This window comes from Pollicipes pollicipes, unplaced genomic scaffold (genome assembly GCF_011947565.3).
Source record: "Pollicipes pollicipes isolate AB1234 unplaced genomic scaffold, Ppol_2.1 Scaffold_2555;HRSCAF=2994_pilon_pilon_pilon, whole genome shotgun sequence".
Classification (NCBI taxonomy): domain Eukaryota; kingdom Metazoa; phylum Arthropoda; class Thecostraca; order Pollicipedomorpha; family Pollicipedidae; genus Pollicipes; species Pollicipes pollicipes.
Genome location: NW_023596136.1, coordinates 18,557,780 through 18,576,559, shown reverse-complemented (window position 1 = coordinate 18,576,559; position 18,780 = coordinate 18,557,780). Strand labels below are relative to the sequence as shown.

The 18,780-nt window shown below is 56.6% G+C and overlaps 1 protein-coding gene across 1 annotated transcript; it reads left to right on the top strand.

Annotated features, from left to right (window-relative positions):
• The first annotated feature begins 8,420 nt into the window (after window positions 1-8,420).
• LOC119098711 (prospero homeobox protein 1) lies at window positions 8,421-16,275 on the top strand. Its single transcript, XM_037221722.1, has 5 exons — window positions 8,421-10,093; window positions 10,133-10,742; window positions 11,085-11,271; window positions 14,746-14,890; window positions 15,284-16,275. The coding sequence occupies exons 1-5, from the start codon at window positions 9,125-9,127 to the stop codon at window positions 15,461-15,463; spliced, it is 2,091 nt and encodes a 696-aa protein (XP_037077617.1). The 5' UTR covers window positions 8,421-9,124; the 3' UTR covers window positions 15,464-16,275.
• Window positions 16,276-18,780: the final 2,505 nt, after the last annotated feature.

The following is an 18,780-nucleotide window of genomic DNA, read 5'->3' as shown; positions in this document are numbered from 1 at the left end:
TCCCCTGCCATCACCGCTCGGTCACCCGTGCTGAGCCTCGGCGGGACCGGCGGGCGGGGGTCGGCGAAAGGTGGTGACCCGGCGGCGTGTCGTCGTGACCTGTCGCCGTCTTTCTGCGGCTGTCGGTGTGATGGACGGGCGCGGCGGCGCGGTGCCGGATCCGACGCCGCCCGGCCGGCCGGATCAGTGTCAAGCGCCGCCACCACATCAGCCTCGCAGCCCGTCAGCGGGCAGCCGACGCCACCGACCACCATGCATATTCGTCCGCGTTCGTGTGTCTCCAGCGATGATCCAAGGAAAGTGGGGTGAACAGTTCATCTCTGTCTGCTCACACGTGACATGTGAAGTGATGTTCCTAACTTGTTACTATCACAGCGTAACACGAAATCGCAAGTTGCTTTGCATTCTAATTTCTAAAGCTGCCTGTGTGTTGTGGAGCTTATCCACGGTGAAGACGCGAGGAAGGTGTTGATACTGTGGTGGTTGGCTGTCTGAGCAAGGAATTGTAGGCACCTGGTAATGAGAAGGAGACCAACTAGTGATCCATCATTGCGAAGTGCAAATACTATTACCAACTTAGCACCCACGAGCATGGTGTCGGCCTTTCATCATAGTATTACGCTTGCAGCATGATGAACGGCACCGTCCTCATCACTAACGGCGCGGAGAGGGTGCCGCACGATATAACGAGTGTGTGAGCTGGCGTATACTCATCCCGTGCATTATCACCAAATGCACTGTGACGATGGTTGTGTCCTAAGCCTGCAGGCCAAACGAGCTCTGACGTCATCTGGCCGGACATTTAACGCGGCTGCAGCGGTCCGGCCCTGCCCGACAAGGTCAGTTGAGTTTTTGACAAACTTATCTCTTTACGACTACTGGCCGCACCGCCACAACATTTGCGGCAACAGGTGGCGCACTTCGTTAAAACATCTGCAGCCATACTTTCAAGGCACCTAGCTGCGAGGTGTTGATCGAAAGGTGCATTTCAGAGCGTAATAATACCACCACTATTTCACCCTCCTGTATGGTAAACAAAGAAAATGTACAATTTTCCGACCGTGAGAAAACCTTAAAAAAGCGGTTGTTAACAGGTCTGGATAAATATATTAAAAAGCAGACACCGTTTCTAGGCAAGACTAAAGAAAATCGACTGAAGGGAAAACGGACAATTCCAATGGCAAACGTGCGAGTTAATGACGCACAAACTTCGACGCACAATCGTGCCACGCCTGTTTTCGGACGTTTTTAGGGATGAATATTAGATATCGGCCACCAGAGCAGGTCGAGGCGTCATATCAGCAGTGTGATGCAGCGAACGTGCCGTCGTGGATCAATCTCAGTACCGTCCGACCCATAGATCCGCCAGTGAGTCACACAGTCCGTCCCACAGGCACGCCGATGATAACTCAGTACCGTCCGACCCATAGATCCGCCAGTGAGTCACACAGTCCGTCCCACAGGCACGCCGATAACTCAGTGCCGTCAGACCCACAGACGCGCCAGTGATAACTCAGCACCGTCCTACCCGCAGGCGCGCCAATGATAACTCAGTACCGTCAGACCCACAGGCATGGCAGTTACAACTTAGTACAGTCCGATCCACAGGCGCGCCAATGACAACTCAATACAGTCCGACCCACACACCCGCCCGTGTTGACTCAGTACCGTCCTACTCACAGACGCGCCAGTGATACTCAGTATCGTCCAACTCTCAGACGCGCCAGTGATAATTCAGCATAGTCCGACTCACGGACACGCCAGTGATAACTCAGGACCGTCCAACTCTAAGACGCGCCAGTGATAACTCGGTACCGTCCTACCCACATACGTGCCAGTGTTAACTCAGTACCGTCCTGCCCGCAGGCGCGCCAATGACAACTCAGTACAGTTCGACCCACAGACACGCCAGTGTTAACTCAGTACCGTCCTGCCCGCAGGCGCGCCAGTGATCACTCAGCACAGTCCGACTCTCAGACACGTCAGTGATAAACTAGTACCGTCCTATCCACAGCATCGCCAGTGATAACTCGGTACCATCAGACTCACAGGCGCGGCAGTGATAACTCAGTGCCGTCAGGCCCACAGAGGCACCAGCAGAAACTCAGCACCGTCCGACCCTCAGACGCGCCAGAGATAGACCGGAAGTCGTCAATTTCACCTGTTCCGAAACTGGCCTCAAGTCCATTACAAAATTAACGTAAAACAAGCGTCAAAGACTTACAGTACGGTTGTCAAGATGCAAACTTCACAAGCTCAGCCCATTAATCGAAATTACAAAGTCTTGACTTGAAGCTTGAAGCAAGGCCAAAGCAAAGCAAAGCCACTTGAATCTTGAAGCAAAGCCACTCAACATTTCAACTCTTAGCCATGTAGATTGGGCTGTCATACCCTTCTCTCTCCTCCCCCTCACACCTCAGCCGAGACGTTTATGCTAGATACTAGACGATTTTGCAACATTTGGCCCAAATCAGCAGGAGCTGAGAGAAAATTCGACATTTGCCCCCCCCCCTCCCGTCCTGAGAAAAATGTAGGCTGCGTGCATTTCATGTGCGTGGTAACAATGTCACGCATATAATAAGCCCTCTCGTCCACAGCCGCAAAGGACGTCTGACTAGCCATATGACACAGCTGCAAAACAATCAGTCAAACGTTTGTGCTCACTAAGGTTTTAATTCCGAAACAGCTATGTTACGGAATTTTATCTGGGGCCCGGCATCGTAGACGCAAAGATATAAACATGAATCCAAGACCAGCAGCTGAAGCGCAAACGCTGTAATTAATACCAAACGGGTCAGATGACATGCAAAAAAGACACGACATGTTCAAATACCTCCTTGTAAAACGATGCGTCTCGAAAAAATCAGACTCACAGCATGCTTGGGCCGAATTCACTCATATGATTGCCGAACATTTATTGTAATCCCGCAGTATTTTGAAGCCTTCAATCAAGGAAGTTATTAAGTGCATTTGTGAGAAACATTATGCATACAGGTAAGACATAAGTAAAAGTTTTATTGCTCGTAGAAAACCAGGAGCATGTAAAGATAGGTGCGTTGATGTTCCGATAACATGCCTTCATCAACACAAATATCAGTAGCAAGTTCCTGCCGATCATTTTTTTAAAATTCCAGTTTAATTCCCCTTTATTTCACTCTAATGCAGTTTAGTTTGATAAAAAGGTGTAACTTAAAGGGATTGTTTCAGAGTTATATGGGGCTCTGAAATGAAATGGACATCTCGAAGGCCTTTCCTTGCTGTTCACAATCCAACCCTCCTTAAGACCTAAGCGCCTCTAGTTTCTGAGCTACACCCCCGAGAGGATAGGAAAATGTATATCGGGGAGAGTATTTCAACGTCACCTTGACATTCATGACGTCATAATAACGTTATTCAAATCCTGTCATTCCATAGGCTATGTAGTGACCAAAAACAAGAAAAAAATCATTGTCGAGGCGTTCACATCTGGCGTTTGTGGGCGCAATTTCCAGATAAAACGGTCTTCAATTAGCTCTCAATCAATGCTGTGCAACGCACGATGAGGTAATCAGACCATGACACATCGAGGAGTATATTTACTAAGCAGAGAATTATGCTGCCTAGAGCAAAATTTGTACTTAAAAAGTATGCCAATAGTTAGAGTGAACTTGCTTCATCATATCTCATGCTTGCTTCAGAATTTTCAAATACGAAACATTCCATTTAGGGTAATTTCCTAAGAAGAGTGTTTTTCAACCCGACAAACATGCACCGACGAACGGAGGTTTGATTTTACACCCAATTGCTCCAGACGCAAATGCGTCATTTTCATCCTTTGGATAAAAAACAGCTTTAGTGCAACGATTGATAAACTTCTAGGGATACCTACCAGTCTGTCTAAGCTTTCATGACACCGCTGTACGGTCACCGACTGCCGAAGCGCGTTCCGCCCAGCAGATCTGTCGTGCCAGGCGGTACACGGCGACCTTTCGGGGTGCTGTAGCACGACCGTCCCGGGCGGGCTTGACCGGGGCTGGCGGCCGACAAGGGCAACGTCCGCTGATCGGCGGCTTGTGGACTGCCCAGTGACGTGGCAGCCTGACAGAGGGTGCGGAGTGCGTGCAGTCGAAGGACTGGGTCGCGAATAGGCTGGAAGGGGATCACGTATGGACTGCAGATCCTGGCACATCAGTTACAGGTAAGGGTGATGTATCGGCAAACGTGGCGAGCCGACGACTGCGATTGCGATCAGCGCTTCGCGAGATGCAGTCCGCCTATGTCACAGTGGGAAGAGAGGCAGAGTCGTCCACATTCGACGCGGCACTGACTGGCAAAACCCGTGTTCATTGCATGTCATCTTACCTAACCGAACTTAACCTAACCTAACCTAACCTAACCTAACCTAACCTAACCCAACCTAGCCTAACCTAACCTAACCTAACCTAACCTAACCTAACCTAACCTAACCTAAGCTAACTTATGGGCTGAGTATGCTTGCTGGCAAATGCTAACTTCAACACAGATTGACGGCTGCGCTCGGTGACAGCGTTGGCCGGCTACTCTGTCAGTGGCAATGTTGGCCGGCTGTTCTCGGTGGCAGCGTTGACCAACTGCTCTCGGTGGCAGCGTTGTCCGGCTGCGCTCGGTGGCAGCGTTGGCCGGTTGTTCTCGGTGACAGCGTTGGCCGCCTATTCTTGGTGGGAGCGTTGGCCGGCTGTTCTCGTTGGCAGCGTTGGCCGGCTGTTCTCGGTAGCAGCGTTGGCCGGCTGCTCTCACTAGCAGCTTTGGCCGGCCGCACTCGGCTGCGGTCGCCGCGCCCCAGCCTCGGTCGGGTCCTGCCGCGCCGCCACGTGGGCCACCCCCGAGCCGCCGCGCGGCGCGGTGTCCGGGTGGCAGGCGCGTCAGAGGCGGCGCCGGGGGACCGGAAGTGACCGCTGGGCGGTGCCGGGGATGGCCGGCACTGATAGCCGCCGGCGGCCGGCTGCTGCAAGGGCCGGCCGTCACGGGTAATAACGGGGCGCGGCGCGGCGCGGCGCGGCGGCGGCCCGGCCGACACCCAGCCGGGCCGCCGCAGCCCACACCCCAACAGGGCAGGAACGGCACCCGGACGGGGCCGGCAACCGCACAGAGACGAGAATGAAGGGGAGTAGACACCGGAGCAGAGCTTGGGCAGCGATCGCACTCGAACGGGGCAGACATCAGAACAGGGGCAGTGCCAGAACAGGGTTGGCAACGGAACATACCCGATGTTGTAACAGTGCAGACAATGGGACGGAGTCAACGCTGCCATGGGGCTCCACCCCGGAACAGGGCTAGCGATGGAACGCAGCCGGCCCTGGGACGGAGTCGATACCGAAGGAGGGCTGGGACTTAGCTGACACTGGCGAGGCAACGGGGCAGGGGCAACACCGGAACCGAATCGACACCGAAGCAGAGCCGACACTGAAATAAATTTGGTGTTGGAACAAACCCGACACAAGAACGGAGCCATCACCGAAGCAGGAGCCGACATCAGAACAGGACTGACACCGAGACAGAGATGACACTGGAGCAGAGATGACATCGGAACAGAGCCGACACTGAAAGAAAGCCGGTACTTAAATAACCGACACTGGAGTAGAGCCGCCACAGAAACAAGGACGATGCCGTGGCAGAGCCAACACTGGGAAAGAGCCGATACAATGAAAAAGAATCTTCATGGGAACGGACAGGACCGACACCATGGAAGGGCGCCACACGGGAAAGTACAGGGTCGACACCGTGGAAGGGAGTCACACGGGTACGGACAGGGCCGACGCCATGGAAAAGAGCCACACGGGAACGGACGGAGTCGACCAAACGTCACTGAGACAGTACAACCACCGTAAGAGCCGTGCTCTCCAGCACATATGCCAACATTCGTCCCACATTCGTCCCATATTCCTCCCATATTCATCCCATATTCATCCTCGTACCCCTTGCACGCTGTAATGCAGCTGATGCCAGACCTGTGACAGCTAACCCTCGCCGAACGGGCGTTTCTCCCCTCTTTCTCGGTCGATGAGGTCCCACAGGCCCCGCCTGCTATCTCGAGGACCAACATGCCAGAGCTCAGTGAAAAGCGGCAACAGAACAGAGCGTAAACAAGTCACTGAACGTTTGCTCAGGCGCAAATGATGGCGACAAACCAAGACAACGGAGAAGGTCAAGGAAGTTAGACCTACACTGTATTTCCAGAAGTAGGTGGGACATGACAGTGGGGCACGCGGTGCTGTGCTGACCCTGGCACATGGACTCATGCTATCGGCCGATGTTACCTGTAGCATATTGAATCAGATCAAATGGGTCAAGCTTTGTGCGCAACGATTTCACCAGTTATTACCAGAGCTGAGCGAGGTCCGACGATAAACCGAACGGTACCCACGTGCCAAGCTGCACCGAATGTTGGTGAACGTGGCTGAAAATGCGTCAGACAGGTCACGAAATACCAATAACTATTGCTGTTAGAATCCTTTTATTTAGTACACTTGGTCTAGCTTGAATCGTATAACCTGGCCTATTTGCGCTGGATAGGATTACTGTGTAGCACGAGGAGGCGCAGCAGCTGCACAAGAGCCCCTCGAAATTACCCCGATAGTGAGTTAACCATTCGTGACTTGTGTGAGCCGGGAAATACGAATCTCGTCAGTGCAAAAGATAGTTGTTAGGTAGGTTGCTCATTATGTTAACTGCCTGAAATGCCTCAAAAGTTATTTCATGAAGGTCCCAGGAGCACCTCTAACAGGGGTGTCGCTTTCTAAATTCCGTTGCGGGCTCGGCCAAAAGCGTTGACCTAACCTAACTCCCGAAACCTGCTCTCTCCCTGGATTTCGGCCACTTTAATTTGTGCCCTCGGTGTTGGTTTTTTGAATTTGTGTTATGTCTCGTAGATTTAAGATTGTTTTCCCGCGAGGGAATTACTTCCTATTTCGTGTTTATGTGAGCTGCCTTTTTGTGAAATGTTAAGAAAAGGGTACAATTCACAGGAAAACATCAGTAAATCTTGTAACGGATCACTGATGACTACCACTGTCGCTGATCGTGTGCGACAGTCACGATTTGCCACAAATGCACTTGTCTCGTTGGAGAAAACTTGAGTTATCTTTCATCTGGGCCATCCCGCACTTTTAACGCTGCCGCACATTGAAGTCAGTTGTTCCTCATCTCCGATCCCGGCGTCACAAATGATAAAAAAGCATTATATGACAAAAACATTAGATACCTACGGGATACTATTTGGTACAAAACAAGCTTGATATTAGCGATGATGTATCTGGGTACCTACTACCAATAAAACGCATAGTTAAGATAATTGCAATGCATTGATATGACCAAGTATTATCTCCTCGCTCTTATGCATTGAGGGGGCTCAGAGGGGCATTGGGAGGGGGGGTGGGTGGGGGTGGAAAGGCTCAAGTCAGCATTGGGCAGCTCAGCCTCCCCCCCCCCTGAAAGTATATAAAATGACACCCTTGCCTCTGAGGCCCTCGTGCGGAGAAAGCTGCGACATGTTGCTGCTTGCCGAAAACTGACATGGACACGCAGCAGGCGAGTGTGATCCGCTGCAGCCGGCCAAATGTGTCATGACATGTTTGCGGAGGACGTGACATGTAGCGGTGGGAGCGCCTGTCATGACACGGCGTGAGCCGATCAGGCGCCAGAGCCTGCGGTCAGACGGCGGCGGAGGCCCGGCCGCCGGCTCGCCTGGTGACAGCTCCAGCAGACCCGCACCGCCACCGAGCCGACCGGGTCGGCCGCGGCCGTCGACAGCTCCAGAGGACCCGCACCGCCACCGAGCCGACCGGGCCGGCCGCGGCCGTCGACAGCTCCAGCAGACCCGCACCGCCACCGAACCGACCGGGCCGACCGCGGCCGTCGACAGCTCCAGAGGACCCGCACCGCCACCGAACCGACCGGGCCGGCCGCGGCCGTCGACAGCTCCAGAGGACCCGCACCGCCACCGAGCTGACCGGGCCGGCCGCGGCCGTCGACAGCTCCAGAGGACCCGCACCGCCACCGAACCGACCGGGCCGGCCGCGGCCGTCGACAGCTCCAGAGGACCCGCACCGCCACCGAACCGACCGGGCCGGCCGCGGCCGTCGACAGCTCCAGCAGACCCGCACCGCCACCGAGCCGACCGGGCCGACCGCGGCCGTCGACAGCTCCAGAGGACCCGCACCGCCACCGAGCCGACCGGGCCGACCGCGGCCGTCGACAGCTCCAGAGGACCCGCACCGCCACCGAGCCGACCGGGCCGGCCGCGGCCGTCGACAGCTCCAGAGGACCCGCACCGCCACCGAGCCGACCGGGCCAGCCGCGGCCGTCGACAGCTCAAGTGCGACGGTGGTGCAGCAGCGGACGCCGTGCTGAAGGGGACCGTTAGCGGGCGCGTGTGGCTGAGCCGCGTTACAGGAGCCGAGGCGGAGACACCGGCACCGCCAGACCTCCAGATCTGAGCTGGAGCGGGGTAGCTCACTGACAAGGCAGACAGAGCTGATGCGGGAATTTTAACAGTAGGTTAAGTACAGATAAGAAATGCATAAAAAAAACATTGAGCAGATATTTCCAAGCCTACAGGCATATAAAAAGCCCATGATCTTGGCAACGTCAGCTTTTATTTTAGTATTAAATAACTCTCAAGGTTGAACTATTTTTACCGCCCTTGTAAGAGATTTGCAACAGGCGGGTCACCAGGAGAGTGTGACAAGTAAAAACGTGCGCGGCTTCCCAGTGAAGCGCGCTGCTACACTCGTGACGATCGACGCTGCGGTTTGTGCGCTAAAATGCCTGGTCCGCATTTCCTGTGGCGTGACACCGATCTTGTTTTCGGGAAGTCGGGCGGCACGCGCGCGCTGTGTGTCACATTCAGGCGATCCGCGGTGTTTCCAGCCGCGCACCAGCCGTCGTCAGCGGCTGAGAGTCACGGCCAAAGAGCCTGACGCCGTGTGAGGCAGGGCACGGTATCGATCGCAGGCACGTGCCGGCTACCGCTCCGGGGCCGCCCAGGTGAACGACGCCAGGTGGAGGCCCCGTGCACCGGCGGCGCGGCGCCCCGCCCCCGGCCACCTCCAACTGGCTGCCTGAAGGAGCGGGCGGCGACTTCAGCCAATCGGCGGCCGACTTGGACATGACGTCAGCGGCCGCCAAAGACCGCCGCTGCCGGGAGAAAAGTGTGGCGGCGGCCGGGGAGCCGTCATACCGCCGTGGCAGCGCCCCGCGAACGTGCCTCCCTACCGCCGCCGCCGCCGCTGCCCGCAGCCGGATGAGTGCCAGCGTACTGGCGCCGTGCACAGGTATGGGGATCAGCCAGGTGGAACGGTTGGGCGGAGGGCCGCCGGTGAACAATGCCGTGCTGCGAGAGATTCTGGGCCGGGGCGGGGCGGGCGCGGGCCGGGACGCGGCGCGCCGCTTCTCCGCCAGTCCGCCACCGGACGAGGAGGGTGCAGACCACGCCGCGGCCGCCCACCGAGACATGCACAGCCAGCCGGGCTCGCCGGCCGGCGACAAGAAGTCGCGGCTGGAGAGCATCGTGTCGGGCATCCAGCCGGCGCCGGCCGGCTCACCGTTGCCGGTCAACGGCTGCAAGAAGCGCAAGCTCTACCAGCCGGTGCAGCACGAGGCGGCGGTGCGCGCCAGCGGCAGCGAGAGCGAGCCAGAGCCGGAGCCGGAGCCGGAGCCCGAGCCCGAGACGCAGCAGGAGCCGGAGCCGGAGCCGCAGGAGCACGTCATCCACAGCCAGCTGAAGACGGTGCGCAGTCAGCTGGCGCTGATGCAGGAGCGCTACGCGCAGCTGTACAGGGAGCAGGCCGAATCGGATCGGCGCCGCGCCGCGCCGCCCGAGCCGGAGCCGGAGCGGCCGCGGCCCGACGACGCGCCGGCCGGCAGCTTCATCGACTACGCCCGGCGCGTGCTGAGCGCCGACCTGCGCAACAAGGAGAACGAGCGCGGCGAGCGGCCGACGCGGCCGGCCGGGCCCGGCCGGCCGCTTACCGACGTCCAGGGCCTGGCCGACACGCTCAAGGCCGAGCTGGCCTCGTCGCTGACCGGCCTGGTGGACTCGATCGTGGCGCGCTGGGCGCAGCAGCGGCGCGCGCAGGCCAAGGCGGCCGAGGCGGAGGCGGCGCCGGCCGGGCAGCCGTCGCCACGCGCCGAGATCCTGCGCCGCATCAGCCAGCACAACGGCCGCTTTCCGGCGCCGTTCGGCGGCGCCGACGGCCTGCCGTTCGGCCTGGGGACGCTGCGGCCGCCGGCCGGCCTGCCGCCGCTCTACCCGCCGCACAAGGCGTTCGCCGGCCTCGGCAGCCCGGCCTACGGCGGCTACGGGCTGCCGGCGTTCTGCGGCTCGCCGCAACAGCAGGAGCAGGAGAGCCCGCTGAGTCTGGTGGTGACGCCCAAGCGGAAGCGACAGAAGTTGATGGACGAGCGGCCGGGTGGCGAGCAGGACTCGCCGCCGCCCGGCTCGCTGGCCACCGCCGTCGCCGTGCGCAACCCGGGCCTGCCCGAGTCGCCGTTCCTGGCCGGCTACAGTCCGTACTACGGCGGCCGGCCGGGCAGCCCTCGCGGCCGCCGCTCGGCCAGCCCACCCGGCCGGCCGGCGGCGCTGCTGCACCCGGCGCTGCTGGCCGCCGGGCGCCGCTCGCCGCCCGACGCGCGCGTCTTCCGACACGACACCCCGGACCGATCCGACTGCAACTCGCTCGACGGCGGCTACGAGGCGCAGCACGGCTACCTCGGCAAGATCGACGGTGAGTGAGGCACACCGGCCGGGGGCTGATATACACAGCGCCAGTCCGATATTCGTACGTCTCTTATGAGTATTACTTTCTGCTTTCGTCAACGGTTGTTACAACTAGAAACAACCATGTTCACTCAAAGTAATGAGTGCCAAGTACCCCTGACGCATACGGGAATGATTTGGTGTGCGTATTAATTTCGACAAAAGCGTCTTAGCACATCGTCCGCTATTTCGCCTTTCGTGTGGCCCGCTCAGTGGTTCACGCGACTCAACAGAATGTCACGACCCCGGCCACGTTTGGCGCCCGGCCCGCGGCTCCATACGGGATCTCATGCGGTGGTTCTGTTTCCAGTGCGCTCCGGCCTCTCGTTGACCTCCGACTTCTCGTCGACGCTGACGCCAATGCACCTACGGAAGGCCAAGCTGATGTTCTTCTGGTCGCGCTACCCCAGCTCGTCGGTACTCAAGTCGTTCTTCCCCGACATCAAGTTCAACAAGAACAACACTGCGCAGCTTGTGAAGTGGTTCAGTAATTTCCGGTGAGTGGTCGTCAAATGTCGCACCCTGTTATGGGAACTACCGAGACCGCACATATGTAATGCTGGGGTCGTCCTGGAACATTTGTGGGCTTAACTATCTATTTTCTTTCGCCTCCGGTCAGATCTGTAGGTCTGGTAACCAGTCGCAATGCATTTCGGGAGTGCTGATCCATCCTTCAAATGACGATCGATTGCTGAAAATGTGCTGTCGTCAATGATGCTCCCGATTAATTATCTTACCTCTGCAAGCCGATGGCCCTACAAGCGCAACAAGACAGTCACATAATCTAGCGCATCACATTCAGCGTACATGGCGTAACTGATGTAAGCGCTGGGGCTCTTGACCTCAGCATGGCCTGCTCATTGCATTGCAAAGGGCGCAGCCGACCCAATGCATGCGGCGTAGAAGACACAGCCGTCGGTCATGGCTCACCGCGGCTCGCGGACACCAGCCGATGGGACATCTGCACAAACCGATCTGATGAGACCCTCCGCGCGCACAAACCGATCTGATGAGACACTCCGCGCGCACAAACCGATCTGATGAGACACTCCGCGCGCACAAACCGATCTGATGAGACACTCCGCGCGTCTGTGGCCTGGCGTCATACTCATAGAGCACCGGGCGTCTACATGTGCGCGTCGTGCAAGGTGTCCGCTAGTAGCATGGTTTCGGCTAAATCAGTGGCGCAATTTATCCCAAACCACTGCTTGATATTCATTCAAGGTTTCGGAGGTGCGCTGCAACCGGAAAAAAACTCGCGCCGACTGCGCGGTGCGAGCGCGCGGCATTCGGAACGCCGTCCTTCGTCCGACTGGAACGCTATGCGATACAACGGATTCAGTGCCGGGTATTCGGCGGTCGGGGGCGCACCACAACCGGCCCGGTGCCGAAAACCCCGCCTCACTGGTGAACAACGGACCGGTGCTTGCCACCCCTCCCCCTTCCGTGGCTCGGTTGACACGGCGCCAGACACACGCCCATCGCGTGGCGGGCATGTGAGCTCGAAACGAAGAAACCGCGCTCATGCGAGCCGTGCGAGTCGTCAGAGCTGGTCAGCTGGCGACTGGCCCACGCGGCCAGGCTGACACGGGCGGCCGTGTTATCGGGCTGAACATCGCGCGAATTCTTTCACCCGGCCCAGACCATGCCACTAGCCTTTCGACCCGGAATTCTGGATCGCGCACTTGGTTCCTTGCGAATACTGGAGCGCATCAATCACCATTTCCCACATTCGGTAATCGAATGAGTTTTATTTATGTCGCATTACAACGTTGCAACGACGCCCGATCGGACCGCTTTCCCAAAAATTGGGATCCCAATCCCATTGGGTTTGTTACAACACAGATTTTCTGAAATTTCTCTTGTTGCTGCTGAGGGTTGCGTGAAACTGGAGTCAGCCATTCCAAAGGTGTACGATCGTCCAAAAAAAAGACTAGCCACGCCGGTCCGGGCCACGGAAGCCTCAAAGTTTCCGGTGGCACTACCCAGTGCTGTTTCTAGACTAACTCGTCCTGAGGTTTCACTGGACTATGTTTTGAAATATGCCCCAAATGTGAGCCACTCCCTCTAACGCGAGGCAAGCTCGACCGAACACGCTGTTCGAATGAAAATATTTTGGTTTGCAACATTCCGGAGAAAGCTGACACGTTACCAAGAACGCGACAGTGGGTAGCGCTTCCAAAGCTCCTACTCCTGCAAGGGCAAGTTAGCCCAAGGCGAGTTTGACTGAACTTTGGCCTTTCCTACCGTTAAAAACCGTACCGGTTCTGGTTAGAGCTATTGGTTTTCAACCCCGTATCAGGCATTATAGAAAGCGCGACGTCCCAATGGCGCATGGGGTCATTTGATTTCTCACGAACTCCGTTGGGGTTGAAAGCATTATTAGAAGTGGAGCACAGGGGTCTTAATGGAGATGACGGAAGATTGCCAATAAATCGGCCTTAGCAAACTCAAATATGGCGGCGGCACGCGTCTGGACAGGGCAGTGCCACTGCCACAAGAAATATTACTTAGTAAAGAAGGCAAAGTTGGACGGAATTAGACAACGCTCGTGTTCCGGCCGACACCACTGGGTCGGCTCTATGGTCCCGCAGCACGGAACCTTAGCCAGCAGCCGGCCATAACTCGCCAACCCTTCCGCGCAAAACTGGCGAGTGGCCGAGTGCCATAATTAGACCTTTTACAGCTCCCACCGCAGAAAAACCGCCACTCGCGGCCACTCCGGCATTGATTCCCAATCATTTTCGGCGGCGGGCGCGACTCCCCTGCCGCCGTCTGCTCGCTGTCACAATTTGTTGGGCCCGTCTGACCGTGAATTGTATCGCGCCGTCAATCGATCGGCGCCGGGGAACTGGGTCCCGGCGCCCCTCGGCCGCCGCGTCCCGGGGGAGGCCTGCGTCCTGAGACCCTGCCGCGCACCCCTTCCCGTGCCGCGTCGCGCGCCATCCATTCATCATCGGCCGCGCCGCGTCGGTCCCGACGGGGAGGCCGACGGCCGGCGCGTGCCGCCGCCGCCCGCTTATGAGCCAGCCGGATTTCCATGACAAAACAGCCGGCTTAGCGTCGCTTTGTCAGCCGGCCCAGCGCCCGCTCAAGATGGCGCCGGACGGGAGAGCGCGTGGCGGCGGGAACGGCGACCGCGACTTAATTGGAGACCGGGGCACTGGTAAATCGCGTCGCTGCCAACGGGTGATCATGAGATGTCAGCCCTCACATCCTGCGTGTGGCTCAGATCCGCCCAGTTCGACCTTAAATTCGCGTTTTATCCCTTAAAGACGCTAGGGACCGAAAATTTTCCAAAGCCGCGCAGCCAATGCCATTCAGGAAACAAAGTGGCCCAATAGCTACAGCGACAAACCGCAAAGATCGCCTCGGACGATATCAAGTGCCATGCTTCCGGCTATGTTTTGGTGGCCCGGATCTGGCGATGACATAGATTGAAAAACAGCTATGAGGCACTACAGTGCACCGGACCACGCGTGTGGTGGTTGCCACAGCGCCACGCGGCGCTCACCGGCGGTTTACCTACCAGGCCGTGACTCCACACTCGGCTCGTCGCTACGAAAACGAAAGTGTCCACGTGCCCCACACTCGCCGATTAGACGATTCTCGGCATGAAATTACCGTTTCACTTTCGTGGCCAGCTCCTCATCGAGCGAGGAAAATAGACTTTCTGGGTCGCACCGTCGAGCATTGCAATCTCCAGGGCGTCTACGCGCGCAACGCGCCGTGCAATGCTGCGCGGTAACCGGCGCTCGCAGAATTCGAGAGAGATAATGCGCTGGTCTGTGGTTTCCTGTCGTTATTGAGACGTCTGTGAGCTCGAAATGTGAACTGAATCCTCTTGCGCTGACGTGACCGCTTACACTGGCCGAGAACGGCAACGGCGCACGCCGACAGCAGCGCATCGCGCGCTGACCTGGCCCGCTGTCCCGAGCCGCACACTGACCCGCCGCTCCGCCCGCCCACAGGGAGTTCTTCTACATCCAGATGGAGAAACACGCGCGCCAGGCGCTGAGCGAGGGCGTCAAGAGCGCCGAGGACCTCAGCATCACGCCCGACTGTGAGCTACTGCGCGTCATCAACCTGCACTACAACAGGAACAACCATATCGAGGTGTGTGGCGCCGGCCGTCCGGCTCGGCCGCGCTCAGGGCTTGTGACGGCGCCCGCGCGCGCTGTACCGTGCCGCACCGCCGCGCTCCCCTGAACGACGCTGGTCACTGGAGCAGCGACGATGTCAGCTGTTTAGTCACGGCACCACCCATGCAGGCTTAAAGGGGCTTTGTTTATATGACAGAGAAAGGAAATCAGTCATTGGATCTCGTTGTGTGACGCAACAGTCGACATGCTCTGAGCAATCCGATTACGGTGACAAGCCAGCACTAAACAAGTCATATCCTAGTGTGTTCAAGGCGCTGGCGCTGCTTCCCGTCACGTTTGACTTCGGTTCCGGACCAGCTGGCGTGTATGCACGGACGCTGACAATGATGCCCATGTGCGTCGGCAGATCCCGCCCAACTTCCCGCCGCTGGCGGAGGCGGCGCTGCGTGAGTTCTTCCGCGCGCTGCAGGCCGGCAGGGACGCAGAGCCCAGCTGGAAGAAGGCCATCTACAAAATCATCGCGCGCCTCGACGAGAACGTGCCCGAGTACTTCCGCTCGCCCAGCTTCCTGGAGCAGCTAGAGTGACGCCTCGGGGCTCCCGAGGAGCCGCCGGAGCTCCTGAGGAGCGCCGGCCCGAGCTGCGGCCGCCGCGGCGAGCGCAGCTCCTCCCTGGGGGAGGTCGTGCCTTGTGTTGTACATAGCGTAGAGGCCGGGGTCGCAACCCCATCAGAACGTGAATCCGTGGCCATAGGGACCTGTACAGAGCGTCATCGGCACCCCGTTCACGCGCGCCTGGCCGCCGCACGAGTCCACTAGTCGAGAGCGAGAGCGCGCCGTCCGACCGGCGACACCCAACTACGTCATGTCTAGTCACAAAGCCCGGCGCGCGGGCGTCCTCAGAGCGACGCCGGCCGGCACCGGGCCAGGCCGGCTCGGCCCGCCGCTGCCGCCGCCGCCGCCGCCGCCAGGTCGTCCGTAGATAGCGCGCCGCCCCGTACGGCGGCACGTCCACGACACAGGCGCGACGGAGCGACAGTGGAGGCTGCCGCCCTGTTGGGACTACGGCCAGTATGCGCGGCCCCCGTCCGTGTCCAGTCAGGTGGCGGCCGGCGCGGGAGTGCAGCCACCGTCACCGCCTCAGCGTGAGCACTGATTCGTGTTTGCACCGGGGACGCGACTCAAGAGTCCAGTCTTGGTCGGGATAGTGTAGTGTATTGCGAATAAACGGTACCCACACGACTGCTGCTGTGCCTGGCTGGTGCCGCTGGGCACGTGCGTCCACTGTCTGGGATCACCGGACAGGCGGCGCTCCTCAGCCAGCACCGGGCGCTCCGTCTTTTTCGCTGTTTTTCATGCGTTAGAGAAAGCAAAGAAAAAAGATAAAAAAACGCGTCGAAGAACATATCGCCGTCACAGCCCACAGCACCTGGAAAGCCTTTGGACGCCGCAGTATTATCACCAACACCGGAACCAAGCCACGGGCTTCCTTTCGCGCTTTAACCACTACTACTTATATTGCCTATTTACACTTTTATAACCACTGAACATAATAACTGACGAGATGAACTATGATATAAGGCTCTTTCCAACGACCCTTTGCAAGCACTTCAACTCATTTCCAAAGCTGCAAACAACAGAGTGGGCTACGCCTAGTCCGTACTCCTCTCTTGATAAATGCGGAGCCCGGGCATAGACAAACAGCAACGACCGTGTACGTAACATAAAGAGGCCGTAAGGGAGGACAAACAAGACGTGAGGGTCTGCAGCTGCGCCTAACTACGGCGGTCCCCGTAGAGAACTGATGTCGGGTTCCCGATCGCCCGGTCAGGTTCGGAGATGCGGGGGATCTCTCGTTACGAGAAGCATGTAGGCGCATCTGGATACAATATAGCAGCCACCTTTTATGTGCCAACGAGCAGCCCCCCCCCCCCCCCAGATCACTTCAACGTGTTGGACACAAAGGGTACTTTGAAAAAGCCTAGCCCAATGGCTGTGCTGATACTAAAACAACCAACAAGCGCCCACGCCAAAAAGTGGGCTGGTTATTCGTCAGCGCTGACATTTGACAGCGGACCTCACGCTATTACACACAACATCCCGGTCTAACTATACCTGACCTCTATTCTAAGCCCCACGATGACGATGCCAACAAATGGCGTCACCAGTGGCATCAATCAAACTCCCGACCTTTCTACCCTCTAGCACGCTTATGGTCCAGATGTGTATTTGAAACAAGTCATCCACGCAACATTATCTAGTTACTCAATCATTGTGGACCAGTATGTGATTAAAAATCGTACTTACTCAGCCATGAAAAAACTACACAACAGGACAGCTGCAGCTGCTTGAGCTGCCAAAGCACTACCTGCCAGCTTACACCGCACCCATTTGGTCAGCTGTCTGATGCTTGGTGAGACACAACGGACTGATAGCCTCAAAATGCGGCGCAGTGCACAATACACTGATGCCTCCTTTCTGCCGAATCATGCCATGCACAGGAGTGTTGGTGCCGGGAGGAGTTAACTGCGCTGGGGACTAGTAATTCTCCCTATTAAATTTATACATGCATAAAACTGTATCAAATAAATGTGCAGTTAAAAATCAGCAACATGACAGACACGTCAATAAAACTACGTGTAAGCACGCGATGTTGTCATACGCCGTACAGGAGATTTCACGCGCTTGCGGCGCTAAATCAAGCTTTTTTGTAAACAAAAACTGAGTCATGCCTTCTGCAGCGAAATCCTGCATGGCCTCATACATCCAACCAACTCAGATTAAGCTCAAATAAACTCTCAGAGCCAAGGGACTGTCTATAAGCATGAGCAAGCAAGCAAGAGCGTTTGCATGAACGGTATGCCAGGTTTCTGCACAAGTCTGCCACCTAGTGTCCATCAACACGTTTCTAGTTCATCAATGCTTTCACCGGGCTATGTCCTGGCGATGTGCACCGTGAACCCGGACAGGGTTAAACCCGCCACTAGACACGAGTTCTCAGAGACTGAGATGTTCCATCAGATACATTTCTTTCAGTTGCATGAGAATTCTCCACAACACAGAAATTCAGTTTCTTGTTTTGCGCTTTTTGTACATTTGCATGATTTACGTCTCACGATGACACGAGCAGGAGTGCCCAGGATGTCTTGGACCCAAAACCCATGCTTTTCCGCAAATATCTCACGACCCAGTGGACCAGCCAAGCATGGTCAGCTTCATAATGAATTGATGAGAAATATGTTGACTGAGTGGTATGTCCCTGGTCACTGAATGTAAAAATCAAGCACATCTAATTACCTGGCACAATTTCATTTCAGTGAAAGCTGAGAGCCACAGGCAACAGGCAACATAAAAAATGTGTCTCCCTATTCCCATTCCATTTGCAACTCACTCTGAAGAGGGTTCTCTTCTAAAAATAAGGTTAAAGGCTAAAAATACATACAATTGGTCTTATCTGTGGGAGCCCATTAGGTCAGACAGAGGCAAGAACATCTTCTGTAAAATGTAGTTTTAGCCATATGACATTGCATGAGAAGTACTGTGATGCTAACTGCATTTGCCAACTCAACTGCTAACATTTCCTTGCACCACTGTGCTTTATGTGGTGACTGATTGGCATTACAGCACATGCCACCTACTCATGTCATTTTGCTTTGTGATGACCAGCTGAGTCTCAACTGGATTGATCCAGTGGATTCACCTGTTCATATCTTGATCTCCAAAATATACATTTTCTCATTTCATCTGGGATTCAACATAATTTTTTACTTAGGAGCCAAGTGTACCATCCCTGAGTTATGTGCACATGTCTTCTTTTATAAGACAGGCCTCAGGATCCTGGCTTTTGGTATTTAGTAACTATACCACACAATTTGTTATCTTACTGAAATTCTCACAACACATAC

Bases quoted from the DNA above. Each gene is read 5' to 3' on its own strand.
- LOC119098711 (XM_037221722.1), top strand. From the start codon at position 9,125: ATGACGTCAGCGGCCGCCAAAGACCGCCGCTGCCGGGAGAAAAGTGTG. The intron at 10,094-10,132 runs GCCAAGGCGGCC...CCGGCCGGGCAG, and splicing joins CGCAGCAGCGGCGCGCGCAG to CCGTCGCCACGCGCCGAGAT. The intron at 10,743-11,084 runs GTGAGTGAGGCA...TTCTGTTTCCAG, and splicing joins CTACCTCGGCAAGATCGACG to TGCGCTCCGGCCTCTCGTTG.